This window comes from Hypanus sabinus, unplaced genomic scaffold (genome assembly GCF_030144855.1).
Source record: "Hypanus sabinus isolate sHypSab1 unplaced genomic scaffold, sHypSab1.hap1 scaffold_266, whole genome shotgun sequence".
Taxonomy (NCBI): Eukaryota; Metazoa; Chordata; class Chondrichthyes; order Myliobatiformes; family Dasyatidae; genus Hypanus; species Hypanus sabinus.
The window spans coordinates 128,841-153,800 of record NW_026780792.1 but is presented as its reverse complement, the minus strand read 5'-3'; the positions used below and the strand labels follow the sequence as shown (position 1 = coordinate 153,800).

The following is a 24,960-nucleotide window of genomic DNA, read 5'->3' as shown; positions in this document are numbered from 1 at the left end:
AGGCATGCTTGGGCATGCTTACACGGCGCTGCTGCTGCATGGCAGGACAGGTTTTAGTAATAATTATTGGGTTCAGGACTGTAAGGATGGAATTTGCTATCACCAGGCACAAACATTTCTGTGAAGGATTTTGATATTTGAGACGGATGCTTCCCAGAGTAAGCATTTTTGTTGGTCCACAAATCAAACAGATCATCACTGATAGGCAATTTGAAGAAGTTCTGGTGGGACCAGAAAAAATGGCAAGGAAGGCATTCAAGGAAGCTGCTGAAATTTTTCTCGGCATCAGCAGAGCACCAAACTTCATGCAGCTGGTTGAAACCATGCATATACAACCATAAAGTGCAACATGTCACTAAAGATTCATTTTCTGCATTCACATTTGGACTTCTTCCCTGCAAATCTTGGTGCTGTTAGTGACGAGCATGGTGAAAGGTTTCAGCAGGACATTGTGGTCATGGAGAAAACATACCAGGGCAACTGAATCCAGCAATGCAGCAAATTAGTGTTGGACACTTAAGCGAGAAGCCTCAGACACTGAGTACGATTGAAAATCATTAACAAAATATTTATATCTTGGTTGCACTATTGCAAAGCATCAGCACCATGATGCAATTAAAGACAATATGTTCAATAAAAGTTAATTTGTCATTTTTCTAAATTCCTGCGTGATACAAGTAGTCTTAAATTACATTTGTGTTAATCTTCAAGCAGTTTATCATAAACAAAAAAAATTCTGAGGAAGCAACACTTTTGAAAAAAAAGAATTGTTGTCCAGTGAAATTATAAGACAGTTAGTCTGATCTCAGTGGTCAGGAATATGTTCGGGTGTATTAAGGGTGAGTGTTTTGGGTACTGTAATTGGGGAGGCATGATGAAGTTGGACAAAGTCAGCAGAATTCCTTTGCAGGGAATCGTGTGTAACAAATCACTTGGAATATTTTGAGGAAATAACAGGCAAGATAGATAAAGCAGAGGCAGTGGATGTTGTTTGCTTGGATTTTCAGATGAGCTTTAACAAGGAAGGCCGATTGAGAAAGTAAGGAAGCAATGGATCCAGAACTGGCTTGCCGCAGAGGACAAAGTGTAGTTGTAGTCGTGTCATATTCTGCATGGAGGTCTGTGACTAGTGGTCTATTACTAGTGGACTAGTGGATGACTCCCATCCACTCCATGAGGTACTGGTTTGGCACAGAAGTACATTTGGCCAGAGACTCATTCCACCGAGATGAAACACTGAGCGTCAAAGGAAGTCATTCCTACTTGTGGCCATCAAACTTTACAACTCCTCCCTCGGAGTGTCGGACACCCTGAGCCAATAGGCTGGCCCTGGACTTATTTCCACTTGGAATAATTTACTTATTATTGTTTAATTATGGTTTTATATTGCTACATTTCTACACTATTCTTGGTTGGTGTGACTGTAACAAAACCCAATTTCCCTCGGTAACAATAAAGTATATCTGTCTGTCTGTCTGGTGTGCCTCCGGGATCTGTTCTGGGACCTCTACTCTTCATGATTTTTATGAATGACCTGGATGAGGAAGTGGAGGGATGGGATAGTAAGTTTGCTGATGACACAAAGGTTGGGGGTGTTGTTGATAGTGTGAAGGGCTGTCAGGGGTTACAGCAGGTCATTGATAAGATGCAAAACTGGACTGAGAAGTGGCAAACGGAGTTCAACACTGATAAGTGTGAGGTGATTCATTTTGTTAGGTCAAATATGATGGCAGAATATAGTATTAATGGTAAGACTCTTGGCAGTGTGGAGGATCAGAGGGATCTTGGGGTCCGAGTCCATAGGACACTCAATGATGTTATGCAGGTTGACTGTGTGGTTAAAAAGGCATAAGGTGCATTGGCTTTCATCAACCGTACGATTGAGTTTAAGAGCCGAGAGGTAATGTTGCAGCTATATAGGACCCTGGTTAGAGTCCACTTGGAGTACTGTGCTCATTTTTGGTTGCCTCAATACAGGAAAGATGTGGAAACCATTGAAAGGGTGCAGAGGAGATTTACAAGGATGTTGCCTGGATTGGGGAACGTGCCTTATGAGAATAGGTTGAGTGAATTCGGCCTTTTTTCTTTGGAACGATGGAGGACGAGAGGTGACCTGATAGAGGTGTATAAGGTGATGAGAGGAATTGATCGTGTGGATAGTCAGAGGCTTTTTCCCAGCGCTGAAATGGCTAACATGAGAGGGAAAGTTGTTTTTACACAGAGAGTGATGAGTGTGTGGAATGGGCAGCCGGGGGAGGCGTTGGAGGCGGAACCGATAGGGTGTTTTAAGAGACTCCTGGACAGGTACATGGAGCTTAGAAAACTAGAGGGCTATGGGTAACCCTAGGTAATTTCTAAGTTAAGGGCATGTTCGGCACAGAATTGTGGGCTGAAGTGCCTGAATTGTGCTGTCCGGTTTCTATGAACATGCATTTTGTGTCAATAACTCATTTGGAAATGTTGTATTTGGTCTCTTAGCCAAATAGTGGACACTGTTTGTGAACAACTGGGTTCCAAGTATTGGTCCCTACAACACCCACTGGGACATCTTACAGGCCCAGGAAGGGTCTTTAAACAGCCCGACTACCGGAACAGACGAAGGCCACTCGGCCCCTCCAAACCGTCCTGTCATTCAATGTCCTTGGACTGGTCCATTCGCCCCCCTCTTTGCTCGGACCATTGTCCCCACCTATAGGTCAATAGACTGCCGGTTTGACCCCCAATGTGGTGAATCCCTCTGTTCGCCACCATTCCATCTTTCCAATAAAATGCACCCCTGCTGGGTTGATTCCCTCCGTCCCCGGGGAGTCAGCAACAAGCCGATTCGCCAAGTGTTCTCCTCCTACCTCTCGGCGATACATCAGACTCAGGCCGCAGGGGACGCTTCAGAAGCGCCCCCAACTTCCCTCGGAGGGAAGCGGAAAGAAATCAAAAAGCGGGACATTTACTTTGAGGTTTATCCCGCCGAGGAAGCGGGGGAGACGATCTCTCGGCTGTTTCGCCTGTACTATTGGGTGTAACGAGTAATTGACATCGCTTCGCACCAATGGAGATAACACAGCGCCTGAATCCTCTGTTCCTCTCGGGGCCATAATCATAACTGTTGCTCGACAGATCCCACTGAATAAAGTTGAAATTTCAAAGTTTAAGTCGGAAAAGGGAGAGACTAATGGCGGACAGAAATCGACTGTGTCTTACATGTCTGTGAGCGGGAGGCGGAGTCCTGTGTTAAATGTTTAACCATCTCGGTGACTGAAGGCAGCTGCAGGTTCATGAGGGACTGTTACTGTCAGATTCTGCAGTTCTTGCGGCTGCTCATCGCACCCAGGACTGAACCCTGGTCACTGAGCATTGGAGGAGTCTGTTCTGCTGATGTTAGCCTTAAACTAAACTGGCGTTTAATATCGTGGATCTGTGAAAGATAAATCAGTTCTGTATCAAGCCCCGTGTCTCAGGTAGTTATTGAAACTACCACACTCACGATGCAAACTAGGGAGGCCACTCGGCCCATCTGGTCCCTGCCCACATTTCTGTTCCATATCAGTATATCAAAATCTACCCGGGCCGTTCCGCTCTCACTCTCCCTGAGATGACAGGTTGCCAACCATGTAACCTACTCTAGAAATTGCTTAGAATTACCCTACTGCATAGCCACCTATTTTCCTAAACTCCATGTACCTATCTAAGAGTCTCTTAAAAGACTATTGTATCCGCTTCTACCACCATCGCTGGCAATGCATTCCACACAAACACCACTCTTTGCTTTAAAACCTTAGCTCTGACATGTCCTCTTGTACCTACTTCCAAGCAGCTTAAACCTATTCCCCCTCGTGTTACCCGTTTCTGCCCTGGGAAAAAGCCTCTGTCTATCCACACGACCGATGCCTCTCATCATCTTATACACCTGCATGAATTCCCTGCATGATTTTCTCCGGCTGAACAAGACGATGAGCTCACTGTGGTTGTGACGTTGTTCAGGTCTCCGGACGAAGCTCGGGAAACAATGCTTAAAGTCTTCAGATGTTAAAGTAGAACAGTTCAGTAATCCACGGAATAAGTGAGTGGGAGAAGAGAGTTGTAAATCCACACGAAAATGTAGAGAGAAGGCAATTACGAAGAATTCCACACACATTCCACGCTGGGTAAACGAAATAACAGTCGCCAAAGATCTTATCCGTCGATTAGTTCCGAAATCCACTTAGAAATATCACCAGGTGACAGTGACAGGAATATCGTCTTCAAGTGGTTACCACAGAACACCCCGATTCCAGGTAAGGGCCGACAAAAGTGATACCACGGGTACTCCAGCAAATCCACACATATGGATTATACGAAGTGACAGTCACACATCCGTTGTGCACTGCGTGCCGATGATCAGATCAACCGTACCTTTTGGGCATGGAAGAGTTGCAGCCTATAGCAGTCACACGCTGAAGTTCCAACAGCTTGTCTCCCTCTCCCTCAGGCTGCCGCAGCTTGAGTCTGACGTCACAGCCCTCCTCTCTCAGGCACTTAAAGCGACACTCACAGTAAACGAACCTGCGGTTTTGTAACACAATGCACCTCTAAAATCTGACAGGAGGTAAGCGAGTGAATCTTCGATGGTGCAGAGTCAGAAACAAAAGAGTTGCCAGCCTGAATCAGGGGCTCCAGAGAGAGATGGGGTCCAGAGGAGGAGGACGAATAAGACCAGCAGGATGTGGTTAAAAGTGAAAGATTGGAAGCATTTGGAAACTGGTTGATCGAAAAAAAAGGTGGTTAATTTCTGCAAAATACAGGTGGAAATCAACAGATCAAGCAGAAATTTTGGAGAGGAATAAATAGAAAACGTTTAGGCAGAGCCCCTTCCGCATGCCTAGCCTGTGTACTCCGCTGCTTATTTGCTCTCTGAATCGCAGAGTTCCTCCAGCGTTTTGTGTGTGTCTAGCAACTGCAGAATCTCCTGTGTTTTTATATCTGCATTTTACTTTGGCATTAGAGACACGTTGATATTGAGTATATTACTTATGGGAGCCGCTTTCTGCGTTAAAACAGCTGCAGATTTTTCCTATACCCAAGATAAAACAAAAAGAGATATGGACATTGAACCGGTGCTTGCAGAAATGTTTAATGGCACCGTGATTACCCATAGGGCCATGAGTTAAGAATTTCGCCGGCGCTTGAGTGCCGATGAAATGCGCAGGCGTCAGGCTGAGGCCTCCCTGACTTTCACGCATGCGCACAGTACACAGAAGCCTTTGAAAATGTCGGTCGAAGGTAAGAGTGATTCTCCGAGTTTTTATCTTAAACACCGACTTCGGGATAATTCCTCTGAATTTCCGACACCGTGACCAGCAATCCCGGGACAGTCCTGCTCTCTTCCCTCTCTCTCAGCCCCTCGATCCGTACACGGGCCCCGGGGAGCTTCCGGCCGCTGAGGGAATGGGAACCGATGGATCTCTCAGGCAGAGCTGAGCTCCAGCTATCTAAATGCAAGGATTAGGAACTGGGAGAAAGGCAACAAAATCTTTTACATCAGCAGTTGAGAAAATCGGCATTAGGACTCTTTTCCATAGATGCTGCCTGGCCTGCTGAGCTCCTCCAGTATTTTGTGTGTGTTGCGTCCTCTACCTCCTCTTGCGCTGGACTTTTCTATCGGTGAGAACATGTTTTGTCCCATTCTCTCTGGGTACGTAATGACATCAAACACAACATCAAACCTGTTGGAAGATGATGTCCCGGGGCCTGTTGCTCCTTTTGCTGTGGTACCGTTTCCTGGATGGTAGCAGCAGGAACAGTTTGTGGTTGTGGTGAATTGGGCCTGTTTGTCCCTGATATTCGTTGGGCCCTTTTTACACACCTGTCTGTGTAAATGTACTGAATCATGGAAAGTAGATTGTGCAATGTATAATTTCCTTGTTTATATTTAGAGACATTTTTTGGTGTATAAAATGATGAGGGGTATTGAGCGTGTGAGTGGCCAGAGGAGTGTTTTTTTCCCCCTGGGTTGAAGTGGTTAATGCCACGTTTCCACACTCCCATAGACCCTTTGTCCATCTCCTGAGTAAATAGAGTTTGAAAAATATTTAATGTCTCCCCCATCTGCTTTGGTTCCACTCGTGGATTGCCATTCCGGTCTTCCAGAGGACCAACTTTGTGTCTTGCAATCCTTTTGCTCTTAATCTATCACTAGAATCCCTGAGGATTATCCTTCACCTTTTCTGTGACAGCAACCTCATGCCATCTTTTATCCATCCTGATTGATTTCTTACGTGTTCTCTTGCATTTCTTATACTCCATAAGAAACTGACTGCCTATCCCTGTTATGCAATTCCATTTTGTGCTTTACCAGGGTCTGAATATCTCTTGCAATCCAAGTTTCCCTACAGTTTCTATCTTTACCTTTTATTCTGACATACCCACTTTGTACTTTCAAAATTTCGCTTTGAAGGCCTCCCATTTACAAAACACACCTTTGCCAAAAGGCAGCCTGTCCCAATCCACAGTTGCCAGATCCTAGTGTTGATTCCAGGTGTTGATCCATCCCTGAACACATCCACCTTTCTTACGCTGCTCCTTGTATTGAAATATACAGGGCTCAGCATATTCACTGCACCATGCTCAACTTTTTCATTCCTGACTTTGCCTGAGGCCTGAACAACATCTGTCTCCACAACCTCTTCACTATCTGTTCTGTTATTCAGGCTCCCATTCCCCCTGCAACTTTAGTTTAATCGTCCTTACCCCCACCTCCAACCATGCAGATCTATCACCCCTTTGGCTTTCCTCTCCCAGATCAATAAAAAGGAGGTGCATACCAGGTACAGGCAGATAGGAACAAATGGGGTAGTTATGAAATACAGGAAATTCAAGTGAACACTCATGAAAGAAATAAAGGCATGAGGTTGCCCCAGCAGCCAAGGTGAAGGAGAATCCTCAGGGATTCTGCAGATATGTTACGAGCAAAAAGATTGCAAGGGAAAAAAATAATTCTCTGGAAGATCAGAATGGTAATCCATATGAAAGGATAGCATAAACTAGCATCCGTATTTGCTCAAGAGATGAACACAGAGTCTACAGAATTGAGGCAAAGCCGCATCAACTTCATGGACGCTGTACAGATTACAGAGGTGGAGGGGTTTGAGGCAAATTAGTGTGGATCAATCCCCAGGGCCTGACAAGTTGTTCACCTGGACCCTACAGAAGACAAGTGCAGAAATTATTGGGGCCTTAGCACCGATATTTAAATCATCCTTAGTGACAGGTGAGGTACTGGAGGATTGGAGGACAGACAATGTTGTTTCATTGTTCTAGAAAGGCTGTAAAAATAAACTAGGAAATTATACGTTGGTGAGCTTGACATTAGTACTGGGAAAGTTATTGGAATCTGTGTGCAGGAACCAAGTATATACTGTAAGTATTTGGATAGGTGTGGACTGATAAAGGATAGACAGCATGGCTCTCGCCAATCTTATAGAGTCTCTCCAGGAAGTTATCAGGGAAGTGGATGAAGACAAGGCAGTGGATGTTGTCTACATGGACTTTAGCAAGGTACTTGACAAAGTCTCATATGGGAGGTTGGTCAAGAAGGTTCAGTCACTCAGCATTCAAGATGAGATAGTAAATTGGATGAGACACTGTCTTTGGGAGAAGACAGAGTGTGGTAGCAGATGGTTGCCTCTCTGACTGGAAGCCTGTGACTGGTGGTGTGCCACAGGGATCAGTGCTGGATCTGTTGTTGTTTGTCATCTATATCAGTAATCTGGATGATGGTGTGGTTAACTGGATCAGCAAATTTGTGGGTGACACCAAGACTGGTGGTGTAGTGGACAGTGAGGAAGACTATCATCGCTTTCAGTGCTACCTGGACCCGCTGGGAAAATAGTTTGAGAAATGGAAAATGGAATTTAATGCAGACCAGTGTGAGTTGTTGCACTTTGGTTTGACCTACCAAGGGAGGTCTTTCACGGTGACTGGTCGGGCACGGAGGAGTGTTGTAGAAGAAAGGGACCTGGGAATACAAGTCCTTAATTCACTGAAAGTGGTATCACAGGTAGATAGGGATGGAAGGAATGATTTCAGCCCATTGCCCTTCATGAACCAAAGTACTGATAACAATAGATGGCTGTTATGTTGACTTCTAGAAGACATTGGTGAGGCCTAATTTTGAGAATTCTGTGCAGTTTTGGTCACCAACCTATAGGTAAGATGTAAAAGTGGTTCAGAGAGTTCAGAGAAAATTCACAAGGATTTTGCCAGGTCTGGAGGACTTGGGTTAGAAGGAAAGATTGAACAAATCATGACTTTATTCCTTGGAATGTAGAAGATTGAGGGGAGATTTGATTGTGATAGAGAGGCACAGATCGTGTTAATGCAAGCTGGCTTTTTCCATGAAGATTGGGTGGAACGACAACCAGAGGCCATGGGTTAAAGGTGAAAGGTGAAATGTTAGGGGAAACATGAGGGGAATCTTCTTCATACCGATGGTCATCCGGGTGTGGAATGAGCAGCCAGCACAAGTGGTGCATGAGAGCTCGATTTCAACATTTAAGCGGTTCGTGTAGGTACCTGGATGGTAGCGGTGTGGGAGTGAGCAGTTTAAATAGTTCAGCACAAACTGGATGGCCCAAAGGACCTGTTTCTGTGTTGAAATTTTCTATGATCGTGACAAGAACCTGGAATAATACAAAAATTCACTCTAACCCCTTTTGACAGTCGTGCGAACCAACCAGTCATTTCAGCAGGAATTTTTTATATGGCGTTAAAACTGTGGCACTTTAAGTTAATAATACATAAAAGAAGATCCCAGCTGCACGTCAAGGAAGACTACTTGCGTGAGAGTGTTTCAGTTACTGTGGGGCCAGGCACCCATGAAGCTCAGCAGGAACAGGGAATAATACCAATGGAGAGAGTCAGACTGAGCCAGGTCACAGATTGGAGACGGCAGGAATGCCCCATTCTTATAGAAACAGGAAGAGCGTCAGGGAATTGATGGTCATTCCAGATACCAGCAGTCTGCCCAGTCAGGAGATGATTTCTCTGTCCAACTTGGGTTTAACCTCACTGTAACAGTGTGATACCAGATCAAACCTTGGCAGCTCAAGTAATCTCATCTGAAATGTCCTACACCCATTGATGGATTTTGTAAATCTTTTTACAGGTTAAAACTGAGAACGAATTCATCTCCAGGAAGCTCAAACATGGCACGCCAGATTTGTTGTCTCTCTTTGGATATTTAAGAAGTGGAGCCAGGGATCCAATTGACCACCCTTCCTGCTCAAACAGTGGGGAGGGATTCACTCGATTATCACAATTGAAGGTACATCAGCATGTTCACACTGGGCAAGGCCATTCACCTGTTCTGTGTGTGAGAAGGGGTTCAGACAGTCTTTCCACCTGTGGACACAGCAGTCAGTTCACACCACACTGGGCAGAGGCTGGTCATCTGCTGAATTTCTGGGAAAGGATTCACTCAGTCATCTGACCTAATGGCTCACCAGCGAGTTCACACTGGGGAGAAACCATTCACCTGTTCAGTCTGTGGGAAGGGATTCACTCAGTCATCTACCCTACTGGTACATCAGCGAGTTCACACTGGGGAGAAGCCGTTCACCTGCTCAGTCTGTGGGGAGGGATTCACTCAGTCATCCCAACTACAGAGTCATCAGCAAGTTCACACTGGGGAGAAGCCGTTCACCTGCTCGGACTGTGGGAAGAGATTCACTCGGTCATCCACCCTACAGAGACACCAGCGAGTTCACACTGGGGAGAAGCCATTCACCTGCTCAGTCTGTGGGAAGAGATTCACTCAGTCATCCCACCTACAGAGACATCAGCGAGTTCACACTGGGGAGAGGCCGTTCACCTGCTCAGAATGTGGGAAAGGATTCACTCTGTCATCTACCCTACTGGTACATCAGCGAGTTCACACTGGGGAGAGGCCGTTCACCTGCTCAGAATGTGGTAAGGGATTCACTCTGTCATCTACCCTACTGCTACATCAGCGAGTTCACAGTGGGGAGAAGCCATTCACCTGCTCAGTCTGTGGGAAAGGATTCACTCTGTCATCTACCCTACTGGTACATCAGCGAGTTCACACTGGCGAGAAGCCGTTCACCTGTGCAGTCTGTGGGAAGGGATTCACTCAGTCATCCCACCTACAGAGTCATCAGCAAATTCACACTGGGGAGAAGCCATTCATCTGCTCAGAATGTGGGAAGGGATTCACTGAGTCATCCAACTTACAGAAACACCAGCGAGTTCACACTGGGGAGAAGCCGTTCGCCTGCTCGGACTGTGGGAAGAGATTCACTTGGTCATCCCACCTACAGAGGCACCAGCTTGTTCACACTGGGGAGAAGCCGTTCACCTGCTCGGACTGTGGGAAGAGATTTACTCGGTCATCTACCCTACTGCTACACCAGCGAGTTCACACTGGGGAGAAGCCGTACAGCTGCTCGGACTGTGGGAAGAGATTCTCTCGGTTATCCCAACTACAGAGTCACCAGCGAGTTCACACTGGGGAGAAGCCGTTCACCTGCTCAGAATGCGGGAAGGGATTCACTCAGTCATCCCACCTACAGAAACACCAGCGAGTTCACACTGGGGAGAAGCCATTCACCTGCTCAATCTGTGGGAAGGGATTCACTCGGTCATTCACTCTACAGAGACATCAGCGAGTTCACACTGGGGAGAAGCCGTTCGCCTGCTCGGACTGTGGGAAGAGATTCACTTGGTCATCCCACCTACAGAGGCACCAGCTTGTTCACACTGGGGAGAAGCCGTTCACCTGCTCGGACTGTGGGAAGAGATTTACTCGGTCATCTACCCTACTGCTACACCAGCGAGTTCACACTGGGGAGAAGCCGTACAGCTGCTCGGACTGTGGGAAGAGATTCTCTCGGTTATCCCAACTACAGAGTCACCAGCGAGTTCACACTGGGGAGAAGCCGTTCACCTGCTCAGAATGCGGGAAGGGATTCACTCAGTCATCCCACCTACAGAAACACCAGCGAGTTCACACTGGGGAGAAGCCATTCACCTGCTCAATCTGTGGGAAGGGATTCACTCGGTCATTCACTCTACAGAGACATCAGCGAGTTCACACTGGGGAGAAGCCGTTCAGCTGCTCGGACTGTGGGAAGAGATTCACTCGGTCATCCCAACTACAGAGTCACCAGCGAGTTCACACTGGGGAGAAGCCGTTCACCTGCTCAGAATGTGGGAAGGGATTCACTCAGTCATCCCACCTACAGAAACACCAGTGAGTTCACACTGGGGAGAAGCCATTCACCTGCTCAATCTGTGGGAAGGGATTCGCTCGGTCATTCACCCTACAGAGACATCAGCAAGTTCACACTAGAGAGAGGCCATTCACCTGCTCAGAATGTGGGAAAGGATTCACTCAGTCATTCCACCTACTGGCACACTTGTCAGCTCACGGTGGCGAGTGGCCATTGTTATGCTTGTTTACATTGCGTGCTGCTTGTTTAGTTTTAACCGAGGACACAGACACTCAGAGTCAGATGGAGACGAAGGAGGAAAAATGGAGGAATCGAAACCAGGGAACTAGTGGCCAAGGGTGACTGTTTGGAACTTTCCTTTGCCCACAAGGGTGGGCTAATTATCGATTCACCATACATCGTAAGTGTGGTTGTCACCTCATTTGATCCATAGCAGTGGATCTGATGTGGGGTATCCTGCGGAGACCACTTATGTGTTAACCATTGCCTGGTTGTGGTGTGGCAGTTCATTTTAAGATGATACCCCTTATGGCAAGTCACTTCAGGTGATAATTAGTATGTGGATTTGGAAGGATGACAGATAAAATCTACAGCAACTGTTGTCTCGTTTTACCACCACGGAACCTGTGGAATACGACATAATTGCCTTCTCTCAACATTTACCCTGGATTACAATTATCTCTCGCATCACCTATTCTGTGGTTGAACTGAACTTTCATACTCTGCCATCTCAAGACTCAAAGCCTTGTTTCCCCGGAGCTCAATAGTTTGCGTGTTATATTTATACACATTTATACACATAACACTCACGAGGAAATCTGCAGATGCTGGACATTCAAACAACACACACAATGTGCTGGTGGAACACAGCAGGCCAGGCAGTATCTATAAGGAGAAGAAATGTCGATGTTTCAGGCTGAGACCCTTCGTCAGGACTAGCCGAAAGGAAAGATATTAAGAGATTTGAAAGTAGTGGGGGGAGGGTGAAATGCGAAATGATAGGAGAAGACCAGAGGTGGTGGGATGAAGCTAAGAGCAGGAAAGGTGATTGGCGAAAGTGGTACAGAGCTGGTGAAGGGAAAGGATCATATGACAGGAGGCCTCAGGAGAAAGAAAGGGGGGGGGGAAGCACCAGAGAGACATGGAATACAGGCAAACAATTAAATATGTCAGTGTTGGGGTAAGAAGGGGAAGAGGGTCATTAACGGAAGTTAGAGAAGTAAATGTCATCCCATCAGGTCGGAGGCTACCCAGCCGGTATATAATGTGTTGTTCCTCCAACCTGAGTTTGGATTAATTTTGACAGTAGAGGAGGCCATGGTTAGACATATCAGAATGGGAATGGGACGTGGAAATAAAATGTGTGGCCATTGGGAGTAGTCTGTTGCTGCTGGTTCATTTCTAAAGCGTTACAGTTTGTAACAAAATGGGGCCTGCATCTGGCATATGAACAGATTTAAGGATTGATTTATTATCGATTTCATCCCTTTTGATTTATTTGTGTGTGGAAAATCAGCAGCAATGGATGTTGATAGATATCTGGAAGTGTGAACCTCTCAGGCATTAGAGGACACCAGAAGGATTGAGTTATTGAGTATTGCTAAAACGTTAATACTTGCTAAGGTGAAATTGACAATGAGGAGGGCACAGATGCAGAGGGTGATAGCTGAACGTTATGTATCTGAGGGTGTGTTTAAAGTGGAGGAGTTGGAGGTGTTTCCTGAAAGTAAACCTCATGAGCTTGAGCTCCAGTACAAGTGAGAAAAATTAAAGATGGAGGCTTGGGAAAGGCAGAGGCAGTTTCAGGCTGGAGAGGCAAAAAAGCAGAAAGAAAATTCTCTTACAAAGTGTAATTAAGGGGAAGGCTTAGCAAGCCTATTCTGCTTTGACAGTTGCTGAAGCAGCTTATTATTTATTTATTTATGGTGCCCCCCCCCCCCCCCCCCCCAATCATTGCCACTGGGCTATAATTGCGCAGGAGCAGTGTGTGGTTCAGTGCTTTGCTCAAGGACACACAAGCTGCCTCGGCTGAGGCTCAAAATCATGACTTCCAGATCGCTAGTTCAACACCTTAACCACATGGTCAGATCAGTTTGCTTTAACTCATAAAGTTATGTTTACCCTGAATAAGAGTTTCGAAAAGGCACTCATCAAGTTGTGGGTAAACCTAATGAGCTCACCCCAGTGGCCTGTACCTGCATTCGCTGAACCCTTTTCCAAAGTTATAGTGGATTGTGTTGGCCCATTGCCAAGGACTAAAGCTAGCCATCAGTATCTGCTAACTATTATGTGTACTGCATCCTGATTCCCAGAGGCAATACCTCTCCGAAATATTAAAGCTTAAACTGTGGCGAAGGCTCTTACCAAGATTTTCACTTTATTTGATTTGCCTAAAGAAATCCAGTCTGATCAAGGATGTAATTTTACATCTGGGTTATTCCAGCAGGTAATTTCTGAACTGGGAGCAAAACAAATTGCATCATCTGTGTAACATACAGAATCACAAGGGGCTTTAGAAAGATTTCATTCTACCCTCAAAACAATGATTAAGACATATTCTGTTGAAAATGGAACAGACTGGGATGAAGGAATACATTTGCGTTCGTCCGCAGAAAGAGAGTCAGTACAGGAATCACTGGGCTTTACTCCATTTTAACTCGTATTTGGTCGCAGAGTGACCTTAGACCTTGTTAAAAGGAACAGTGGATTGATGTTAACTCGTTAGACTATGTTTTGAGGTTCAAAAATAAACTACACCAAACCTGTAGTCTAGCGAGACAAAAAGATTTCTCAAAACAAAATGAAGTGTTGGTTTGATAACAGGGCTCACGAAAGAAAATACCGGGTGGGAGATAAGGTACTTGCCTTATTTTGACGAATCCACTTCAGGTGAAATTCAATAGACCGTATGAAATAGTCTCCCAAATTAATGATGTGAATTATGTTATTAAAACACCCGACTGACGTAAACTAACACAGGTGGTGCACATAAATATGAAAAAACCTTTTTTGACAAGCAGGCACAAACTGTGAGTGTTGTTGTCAAAATATATGAATTTGGCAACCCTGAGAATGAAACCATTGACTCGTCTGAGACTTTTCACAAGCCAAACATGGCCCCAGTAAGACTAATGAACTCGGTTGTTCCAGAAAACATTGATAACAAGTTGGCTCATCTGCAGCCAAAACAACAACAACAGCTGAAGGAATTAATTCTGAAGTTTAAAGATTTATTTCCCGATGTTCCCAAGCAAAGCACGGTCGCAGTACATGATGTAGATATTGGTCAAGCCAAACCGATTAAACAACACCCATATCGCTTGAACATAGAAAAGTGTAAATTGGCTGAGCAAGGAATTGACTATATGCTGGAAAATGGTATTATTAATCCTTCAGCATCAGATTGGAGCTCACACTGCGTTATTGTGCCCAAACCTGATGTTGTGTTAGATTTTGCACTGTTTATAGGACGGTAAATGCAGTAACAAAAACAGATGCCTATCCTATCCCTATGGTGGATGATCGCATCTATAAGGTTGGAAAAGCTAAATTTCTTACAAAGATTGATCTGTTGACAGGGTATTGGTGTGTCCATTGACGGACAGAGGTAGAGACATTTCTGTGTTTGTGACACCATCTGGGTTGAATGAATACAATGTTTTGCCTTTTGGAAGGAAAAATGCTCCAGGAACATTCCAGGGAATGTTTGATTCTGTAATTCGAGGGTTAGAACACACAGATACCTATATTGATGGCTTCGTCACAGGGAGTGACACTTGGGAAGAGCATATCTCTGCAGTAGAGAAGCTGTTTGACAGGCTTTCCCAGGCCAGCCTTACAGTTAACTTAGCTAAGAGTGAATATGACCATGCCACTGTGACCTATCTTGGTGTTGTTGTAGGTCAAGGCAAGTGGGCTCCTGTTCGGGTAAAAGTCCAGACAATTTCTCAAGTTCCTATTCTGACTGGTAAGAAGGCTCTTCGAAGGTTTTTGGGAATGGTTGGATATTATCGTACGTTCTGCAAGAACTTTGCTGATATCGCCTTTCCTCTGACTAATCTCCTGAAGAAGGGTGAAAAGTTTGTTCGGACCGAGCCTTGTCAGTAGGCATTTGATCGATTGAAAGCCATTTTTATGTCATCAATCTGTGCTCAGGGCACCTGACTTTACAAAGCCATTTTCTATAGCTGTGGATGCCAGTGATGAAGCTGCCGGGGCAGTGTTATTACAGAAAGATGATGATGATGTTGAACATCCTGTAGCTTACTTTTCGAGAAAATACGATGAGCATCAAAGAAATTATTCCACCATAGAGAAAGAGTTGTTGTCACTCATCTTGGCTTTGCAGCATTTCGATGTCTGTCTTTGTCCTGCGCAGATACCACTTGTAGTTTATACTGATCATAATCTGTTAGTGTTTCTGAGTAAGGTAAATTACAAAACCAGAAGATTGTTAAACTGGAGTCTGATTTTGCAAGAATATGATATTGTGATAACGCATATAAAAACACGGACAATATCATTGCTGATTGTTTTTCCAGATGCTGAGCTTACAGTTTTAATAGTGAAGCAGAATCTGGTATTTGTATACGATTCTGCAATGTGTTACATGATAACCATACATGCATTATTTTACATACTGTAGTTTGCAGTTAAAATTTTGCACTTTTAGATCAAAGTTTTTTTGGGAAAGTGTTATGAGTCCCTCGGTTTTGTTTGTTGTGGACTGTCACTTTAAGAGAGAGCCTGAGTGAGCTGGGGACTAACAATGATGTCAGCCGCTTACTTTCTCAGCTCATTTTTGATTTTTACAGAGAGAGAGCTCAAGGAGGCGGGACTGCCTGACTTGCAGCTTGTTTACATTACTCACAATTTGTTTAGTTTTAAGCGAGGACACAGACACAGTCAGAAGGAGACAAAGAAAGTGAACGAAAGGACTGAGACAAGGAAGCCAGAGGCTAAGGGTCACTGTTTGGAACTCTCAAGTGCCCACAAGGGTGGGTGTCTTATCGATCCAGTACACAGCAAATATGTGCCTGTCACCTCGAATAATCCACAGGAGTGGAATTTGTTTGGGGTATCCTGTGGAGACCACTTACGTGTTAACCCTTGCCTGGGTATGTGGTGTGCAATTCACTTGAAGATGATATCCCTGTGACAGGTCACTTTCGGTGATCATTCTTATGGATTTGGAACGATGCCGGATAAAATCTACGGCGACTGTTATCTCGTTTTACCACGTGGAACCTGTGGAATTCGGCGTAATTGCCTTCTCCCTACATTTACCCTGCATTAAAAATATCTCTCTCCCATCCCTTATTCCGTGAATGAACTAAGCTTTCATACTTTACCATCTCAGGACTCTAAGCCTTGATTCTGTTCCCCACCCCCCGCCGATCTCAATAGTTTGGGAGTTATATTTACACACATCTTGCTTAAATTACTATATTATAAGTAGATACCAATAAAGACCAAGTTCTTCGGTGTGCACATAACAAACGATCTAACCTGGACCCACAACACCTCCACAGTAGTCAGGAAGCCACAGCAGCGTATACTGGAGCACCATGGAGAGTGTCATGTCCGGCGCCATCTTTGTAGGGTACGGAAGCTGCAAGGTATCGAACCACAAGACAATACAAGGGAGAGTAAAACCCGCCGACAGGGTGATCGGGGTCTCACTCGGCCCTGTTTGTGGCATTTTCCAGGAACGTTGCAGACGAAGGGTCCAAAGCATTGTTGAGAATCCCTACCACCCATCCCATGATCTCTTTGACACGCGGTGGTCAGGATGAGGGTGCATGCATATCAGCACTAGGAATGCCCGGGTAATAACTTGTTCCCTCGGGTTGCGAGAATAATGAATATCTCGCCATCAATGAGGTCTCGTCACTTGGACAGAGAGCTGTTTACTAAATGTTTACTGTTTCCCAGTGCTGTGCTTTACTACACGCGTTTAGTATTTAATTAACCAGTTTCGAGCACAATATATTGGTTTGTCTGTTGTGTGTGATATAGGTTTTGTGGTTGCACCAGGGTCCTGAGGAAATAAGTGTGGAATTAGGAGCAAAACTAGGCTCTTTCAAACCTAGGGGTGAATGGATACAGTCTTACGATGATGAAAAGAGTTCAGTTCAGTTTGAGGTAGCTAGTTGAGTAACTTCGGAGATTGAGAGAGGTGAGAGGAGAGTTGATGCCGTTGATCTTCCCATTGTCTTCTGAAATCCCTGTTGTCCTCCGGAATCCTGTTGAAGACACCGACTGTGACCGTAACACGTACGACCGTTCTTCAGTGGTGGAATTATCAAACGGGAGGGTGGGACACACAGATAATTCCCACCGATCGCACCTTTTCACTGACTAGAGCCACTGATCGACTTTCCCGAATCGATCCTCCAAAAACACACCTTCCTGTGGGTGCATCAAAGCTCGTTCAGTGTCCCAAACCGTATGTCTGTCTGTGTCTCAACGGACCTGGTATTTATCCCCACATGTTGGACACCAGCTGTCCATCAACCTGCTCCGTCCTCCTCTCTCTGTAAGAGGTTTACCAGCAGGCAAGTTTTCTTGTGGAAAGGTAAACAACTTGAAGAGAAATCATAATGTCAATCTTTGGATCTCTCTCTCTCTCTCTCTCCCTCTCCCTCTCCCTCTCCCTCTCCCTCTCCCTCTCCCTCTCCCTCTCCCTCTCCCTCTCCCTCTCCCTCTCTCTCTCTCCCCCCCCCCACTCCCTCTCCTCCCTTTCACTCTTTTTAACAGCTCATACAGTGTCCAAAACTCAGTCTCATTCTCCCGACATTTTAAAGTGATGGTCCACAGAAAATATTAACCCTAGGGATACATACACTCCTTCCTTTTCAGAAAATTTTTTACAAAGGAAATTTTTTTAACTACATGTTAGTATATAAAGTAATACATATGTGATTATCGTAATACATTACAGAAGCGTATACAAATACTAATCTCTATTTCACTTTTAAACTTAACATTCAAACAGTCTAGCTACCCTGATATTGTCTTTATCTTTCACATGCTTTGCTACAAAAAAAGTCAAATTCCTGCAAAACCAGATCCTTTATTCCAAGTGGCGTTTGGCCAACCATTGTCCCTTTTCGAAACAGAACACAACCATCACGTGATCAGATCGAACAGGGCTGTCAAGACTGCCTGCACATGTGTTAGCTTATCACCAATGTTTTCCAAACTAAGCCGATTTATTAAATTTGCAAACAAGTCCTTTGTTCCAAACAAGTCATTAGTTTTATCTCCAAGATGTTTAATTCCAAATGTTTCCATAATAACACCTACCGATGGTCTCTCAAAATCACAAACTTGAACAATATCACCAAGTTGCTTATCCTTAAATTTCAAAATATAGTTTAACAAATTAGCATGTACTGTCTCAGCACCTGACAGAGCTGTATCTCTCAGCAAAGTCAAAGGTCTTGAAACCAATCCAGACTTCATTCAAAAATCCAGGAACAACACTTTTCCCAATATCTTCAATAAAATTCACCTCACCAGTTTTCATCCCATCACAAACTAACACGAGTGATTGAGAATCCTCAATTTCCACTGATACCAGGGTTAACCCATTATTCACTGAACCAAGTGCATCTGACACAAAAGGACTGCATTCCTTTTTAGCCAAGTCAGACAACTCAGATCTTAACTGAGTCTCAACACAAGGTTCAGAACCCTGTGAATCCTCGGGTATTTCAACAACCTGAACACAGGCAAACGGGACAGCTGCCTCTCCAAGGCTTTCAACACCATTCCCAGTTGCAGATTCCGGGTTCCCCTGATACTCCCAGCTAATCTCTGGGAAACTCCTATCTGGAGCAAACTCAACCTTGTGGGTTAAAACAACCTCGTCTGGTAACCCAGCATACTCCCGCATCCTTTTAATCTAGGTATGCCCTTACATCATCGAGAACACACTTCTGAAATTCTTCAATTACAACCAGCTCTTTCAAGCTATAAAAATCACAAGGGTCCAGCACTGGACCTCCCAGCTGCCACATCTTCCTCTCGAACTGTCTCTGTCTTTCAGCTTCCTCAGCCTCAAGCTGTTTTACTCGGAGCTCAAACTCGTGCTGTTGCACTCTTCACCTCTCCTCAGCCTCGATCCTTAATCTTTCCATCTGATTCTGGGTCTCAAACCCGCTAGGTTTATTTCCAGGAAACAACTCAAACTCCTCTACTTTAAACAACCCCTCAGATACATAAAACTCGGCTATGACCCTCTGCATCTGTGACGACCTCGTTGCCGATTTCACCTTTGTATGTTTCAACCGTTTTGCAACAGTCAAAAGCTCAAACGTTCTGGCGTCCTCTAAAGCCTCAGAGTTTGGAGCATCAAAAAAAATATCAACTTCCATTTCTTCTGTTTGTCCACACAAACAAATCAAATAAGGGATTTCCCCCCAATCAATTCAAATAAGATATTGCATAATTGTTAATATCCCGGACAATCCCCCAATAATTTTACGTAACCCGTGACGGGTTAAAGAACCAGCAGAAATGGAAAACACATTGGAGTCTGGTATTGCTATAAACTAATAGTGTTTATTAGTGGCTACGCAATGCAGTACTATAAATACAAATATATTACACAGGTTAGCAATGATATATATGTACATAAGTGTGGAAATAGGAACAAAACTAGGCTCTTTCAAACCTAGGGGTGAATGGATGCAGTCTTACGATGATGAAGAGAGTTCAGTTCAGTTCGAGGTAGTTAGTTGAGTAACGTTGGAGATTGAGAAAGGTGAGAGGAGAGCTGATCCCGTCGATCTTCCCGTTGTCCTCCGAAATCCTGTTGAACTCACCGACTGTGACCATAACACGTACGACCGTTATTCAGTGGTGGAATTATCACCCAGGCTAGGGTGGACACACAGATAATTCCCCACCGATCTCACCTTTTCACTGGCTAGAGCCACTGATTGATTTCCCCGAATCGATCCTCCAAAAACCCCACCTTCCTGTGGGAGCATCAAAGCTCGTTCAGTGTCCGAAACCGTGTGTCTGTCTGTGTTTCAGCGGACCTGGTATTTATCACCAGCTGTCCATCAACCTGCTCCGTTCTCCTCTCTCTAAAAGTTTTACCAGCAGGCAACTGTCCTTGTGGAAAGGTAATCAACTTTCAGAGAAACCATAACATCAATCTTTCGAGCAGTATCCTCCGTCTCTCTCTCTCTCTCTCTCTCTCTCTCTCTCTCTCTCTCTCTCTCTCTCTCTCTCTCTCTCTCTCTCTCTCTCTCTCTCTCCCCCTCTCTCCCTCCCTCCCTCCCTCCCTCCCTCTCTCTATTTGTAACAGCTTAAACAGTGTCCAGAAGTCAGTCTCATTCTCCCGACATTTTAAAGCGATTATCTACAGAAAATATAAACCCTAGGTGTACATAACACACGCCATTTTTAAAGAAAGAATTTTGGCAAAAGACGGGCTGTAACAGGATCTGTCCGAGTCAGCGTGGCTTTACGAAAGGAAAATCATGCTTGACTAATTTTCTGGATTTTTTGAGGATGTAACAATAAAAGTAGACAAGGGAGAGCCAGTGGATGTCGTGTACCTGGACTTGCAGAAAGTCTTTGATCAGGTCCCACATAGGAGATCAGCGGGCAAAATTAGAGCACATGGTATCGGGGGTTGGGTACTGATATGCATAGAAAATTGGTTGGCAGACAGGAAACAAAGAGTAGGTATTAACGGGTCCTTTTCAGAATAGCAGGCAGTGACCAGTGGGGTACCGCAAGGCTCGGTGCTGGGACCGCAGCTATTTACAATATACATTAATGATTTAGATGAAGGGATTAAAAGTAACATTAGCAAATTTGCAGATGACACACAGCTGGGTGGTCGTGTGAATTATGAAGAAAATGTTAGGGAGAATGCTGCTTGAACTTGAGACTTGGATAGGTTGGGTGAGTGGGCAGATGCATGGCAGATGCAGTTTAATGCGAATAAATGTGAGGTTATCCACTTTGGTGGCAAGAACAGGAAGGCAGATTACTATCTGAATGGTGTCAAGTTAGAAGAAGGGGAAGCGCAACGAGATCTAGGTGTCCTTGCTCATCAGTCACTGAAAGTAAGCATGCAGGCACAGTAGGCAGTGAGGAAAGCTAATGGCATGTTGGCCTTCATAACAAGGGGAGCTGAGTTAAAGGAGCAAGGATGTCCTTCTGCAGTTGTACAGGACCCTGGTGAGACCCCACCTGGAGTATTGTCTTCAGTTTTGGTCTCCAAATTTGAGGAAGGACATTCTTGCTATTGGGTGAGTGCAGCACAGGTTCACGAGGTTGATTCCCGGGGTGGCGGGACTGTCATATGTTGAAAATGGAGCGACTGGGCTTGTATACACTGGAATTTAGAAGGAGGAGAGGAGATCTGATTGAAACATATAAGATTATTAAGGGATTGGACAAGCCAGAGGCAAGAAACATGTTCCCGATGTTGGGGGAGCCCAGAACCAGAGGCCACAGTTTAAGAATAAGGGGTAGGGCCATTTAGAACTGAGTTGAGGAAAATCTTTTTCACCCAGAGAGTTGTAGATATATGGACTGCTCTGCCTCAGAAGGCAGTAGACGCCAATTATCTGGATGCTTTCAAGAAAGAGTTAGATAGAGCTCTTAACAATAGCGGAGTCAAGGGATATGGGGAGAAGGCAGGAACAGGGTGCTGATTGTGGATGATCAGCCATGATCACATTGAATTGCGATGTTGGCTCTAAGGGCCGAATGGCCTACTCCTGCATCTATTGGCTATTGTCTATAGGCCCGTCAGCTTAACATTTGATGTCAGGAGAATTCTTAAAGCCGTCATTATGGAAGAAATAACGAGGCATTTGCAAAGGAGTGGTTCCATTATTCAGAAGCAGCATGGATTCAGAATGGGCAAGTCCTGTTTGACCATCTAACTGGAGTTGTCTGTGGACATAATGAGTGCAGTGGATAGAGGAGAACAGCTGGATACTTGGATTTCCAGAAGGTGTTCGATAAGGTGCCGGACAAGAAACTTATGAATAAGATACGGATGCATGGACTCGGAGGAAGTGTATTGGCATGGATAGTGGATCGGTTAAGCGATAGGCGGCAGAGAGTTGGTATAAATGGGTGTTTCGCCGGTCGGCAGTCTGTGGTGTGTGGGGTGCCGCAGGGGTCGGGTCTGGGTCCTCACCTGCGTAACATTTATATTGATGATTGGGAAGAGGGGACTGAGTGTAGCGTAGCAAAATTTTCCGATGATACTAAACTGAGTGGAAAAGCAAATTGTACAGAAGACGTGGAGGGTCTGCAGAGCGAAAAGATAGGTTAAGTGAGTGAGCCAATGTCCGGTAGATGGAATACAATGTTGATAACTGCGAGATCATCCACTTTAGAAGGAATAATACAGAAGCAGATTAATATTTAAGTGGTGAAATATTGCAGCATACTGTTGTGCAAAGGGACTTGGGAGCTCCTGTTCATGAATCGCAAAAAGTTGGCTTGCAGGTATAGGTTATTAAGAAGGCAAACGGAATGTTGGTCTTCTTTGCTAGAGAGATTAAATTCAAGAGCAGGGAGGTCATGCTGCAACTATACAGGGTACAGCACCTGAAGTACTGTGTGCAGTTCTGGTGTCCATACTTGAGGAAGGATATACTGGCATTGACGACAATGCAGAGGAGGTTCACTAGGTTTATTCCAGGGATGAAGGGGTTAACCTGTGAGAAGAGATTGAGTCGCTTGGGAATTCCGAAGAATGGGAGGGAATCTTATAGAAACATGCAAAATTTTGAAAGGGATTGACAAGATCGAAGTAGGCAAGTTGTTTCCATTGGTAGGTGAGACTAGAACTCGGGGATATTGTCTCAAGATTCAGGGAAGAAGCTGTTTTTCCCAAAGAATGGTGAATCTGTGGAATTCTCTGCCCCGGGAAGCAGCTGAGGCTTCCTCACTAAATATGCTTACGAAATATATTTAAGTGATAGCTGGATAGGTTTGTACACAGTAAGGGAATTAATGGTTCTGGGGAAATAGCAGGTAGAAGGAGCTGAGCTTACGGACAGATCAGCCATGATCTTATTGAAAAGGCTGGACAGGCACAATGGGCCGGATGGCCTACTCCTGCTCCTATTTCTCATGTTTCTTATGTTAGGTTTGCCCCTATCTCCTGTCATATGAATCTCAAGTCCCATTACTCAATAGTATACAGGCATTATAAACGTGTTTACTTCTAATGACCATATCATGTGTGTCTCTCTTCTCTGAACTGCCTTGGTGATTTCCGTTGTGAGTGGACTGCTCTCCTGAGAAACACGGGCCTCTCTTCTCTGAACTGCCTTGGTGATTTCCGTTGTGAGTGGACTGCTCTCCTGAGAAACACGGGCCTCTCTTCTCTGAACTGCCTTGGTGATCTCCGTTGTGAGTGGACTGCTCTCCTGAGAAACACGGGCCTCTCTTCTCTGAACTGCCTTGGTGATTTCCGTTGTGAGTGGACTGCTCTCCTGAGAACAACGGGCCTCTCTTCTCTGAACTGCCTTGGTGATCTCCGTTGTGAGTGGACTGCTCTCCTGAGAAACACGGGCCTCTCTTCTCTGAACCGCCTTGGTGATCTCCGTTGTGAGTGGACTGCTCTCCTGAGAAACACGGGCCTCTCTTCTCTGAACTGCCTTGGTGATCTCGTTGTGAGTGGACTGCTCTCCTGAGAAACACGGGCAACAGTCGCAGCCTTTGGTCTCAAGGAGCCACTTTGTATCCTGACAGGATCTTTTTAGTTCAGGTTTCCCAGCGCCTGCCGCCTATTCAGCATCGCATCACTAGCGGTTCGCTGACTGTCATGCCCAGCCCGAGCTCCAGACATCCCCTGGCGATCCCCAGGCAGCGCCCGTGTCAGTCTGCTCCATTGACATCCCTCCATTTCTCAAGCCAAAGAGTATTGCCTTTTATACCGACAGACAGGATGTTCAGCCACCCCGAACATGGAGAACAGACGTTGACCAGAGCACCGCCTAATCTAGGTACAGACGTGTCTAGATTTGCTTCAGGACCGGGGGAGGGTAGTGGAGGTGGGGGGTGCCGGGCTAGATTTACCCTAGTGGGTATCTTCTCCCCGGACCCTATGCCCCTGAACACAGACCTCACTGCAGAGCTGGAAAACGAGCCCCAGCTCCTCACCTGTCCTCAGAGTCGATGGGGCTGAGAGGCTCACCATCCGAAGACTGCCTCCGGATGCCGTTCCCAGTCTTTGCCACTGTGGCTGTTTATTCGTCTGTGTTTGTAGTTCTTTTTGTTCTTACTGATTCTGTTATAATTATTTGTATCTACTGTGAGAGGCCGGAAGATAATGAACCGGAGACTCATATTGCGGTGATATACACGTACTTTGATGGGGAAGTGATTCTGAACTTTGAAGTCTGAACATGATTTCCCTTTAGTCTTCCCCTCACTCGGCAGATCAAGCGGACATCCTCCCGCATACAGATACCCTGCCCGTTCGTCCAAATGACGAGCACAATCCATCCTCCGTCTCTTCAGGCTCCCCCTTGAATCTTCGTGTTGGTGGAAAACCGAGTCCTTCTAAACAAGCGAAAGCCGGACCACTACACGTCATCATTCCCAGCCATTTATTCCTTTATGTTTCCCATCAGTCTGTGCGGCTCAGCGCACCACACGCAGGGGAACGGGTTATTGGTCGGACAATGAGAAGGATGGGATAGACCTATGGGGACGGGCAGAAAGCCGGTGGGGGGAATAC

The 24,960-nt window shown here is 45.4% G+C and overlaps 1 protein-coding gene across 2 annotated transcripts; it reads left to right on the top strand.

Annotated features, from left to right (window-relative positions):
* The first annotated feature begins 5,216 nt into the window (after positions 1–5,216).
* Positions 5,217–15,591, top strand: LOC132388120 (gastrula zinc finger protein XlCGF26.1-like). Of its 2 annotated transcripts, none has more exons than XR_009510142.1 (2): positions 5,217–5,256; positions 15,124–15,591. XR_009510142.1 is itself a non-coding variant. In XM_059960480.1 (2 exons), exon 2 carries the CDS (start codon positions 9,468–9,470, stop codon positions 11,244–11,246), a length of 1,779 nt encoding a protein of 592 aa, XP_059816463.1. In that variant the 5' UTR covers positions 5,236–5,256; positions 9,140–9,467; the 3' UTR covers positions 11,247–11,985. The 2 variants fall into 2 exon arrangements, 1 of the variants encoding a protein (XP_059816463.1); XM_059960480.1 differs by lacking the exon at positions 15,124–15,591 and adding an exon at positions 9,140–11,985 and having other exon boundaries at positions 5,236–5,256.
* Positions 15,592–24,960: the final 9,369 nt, after the last annotated feature.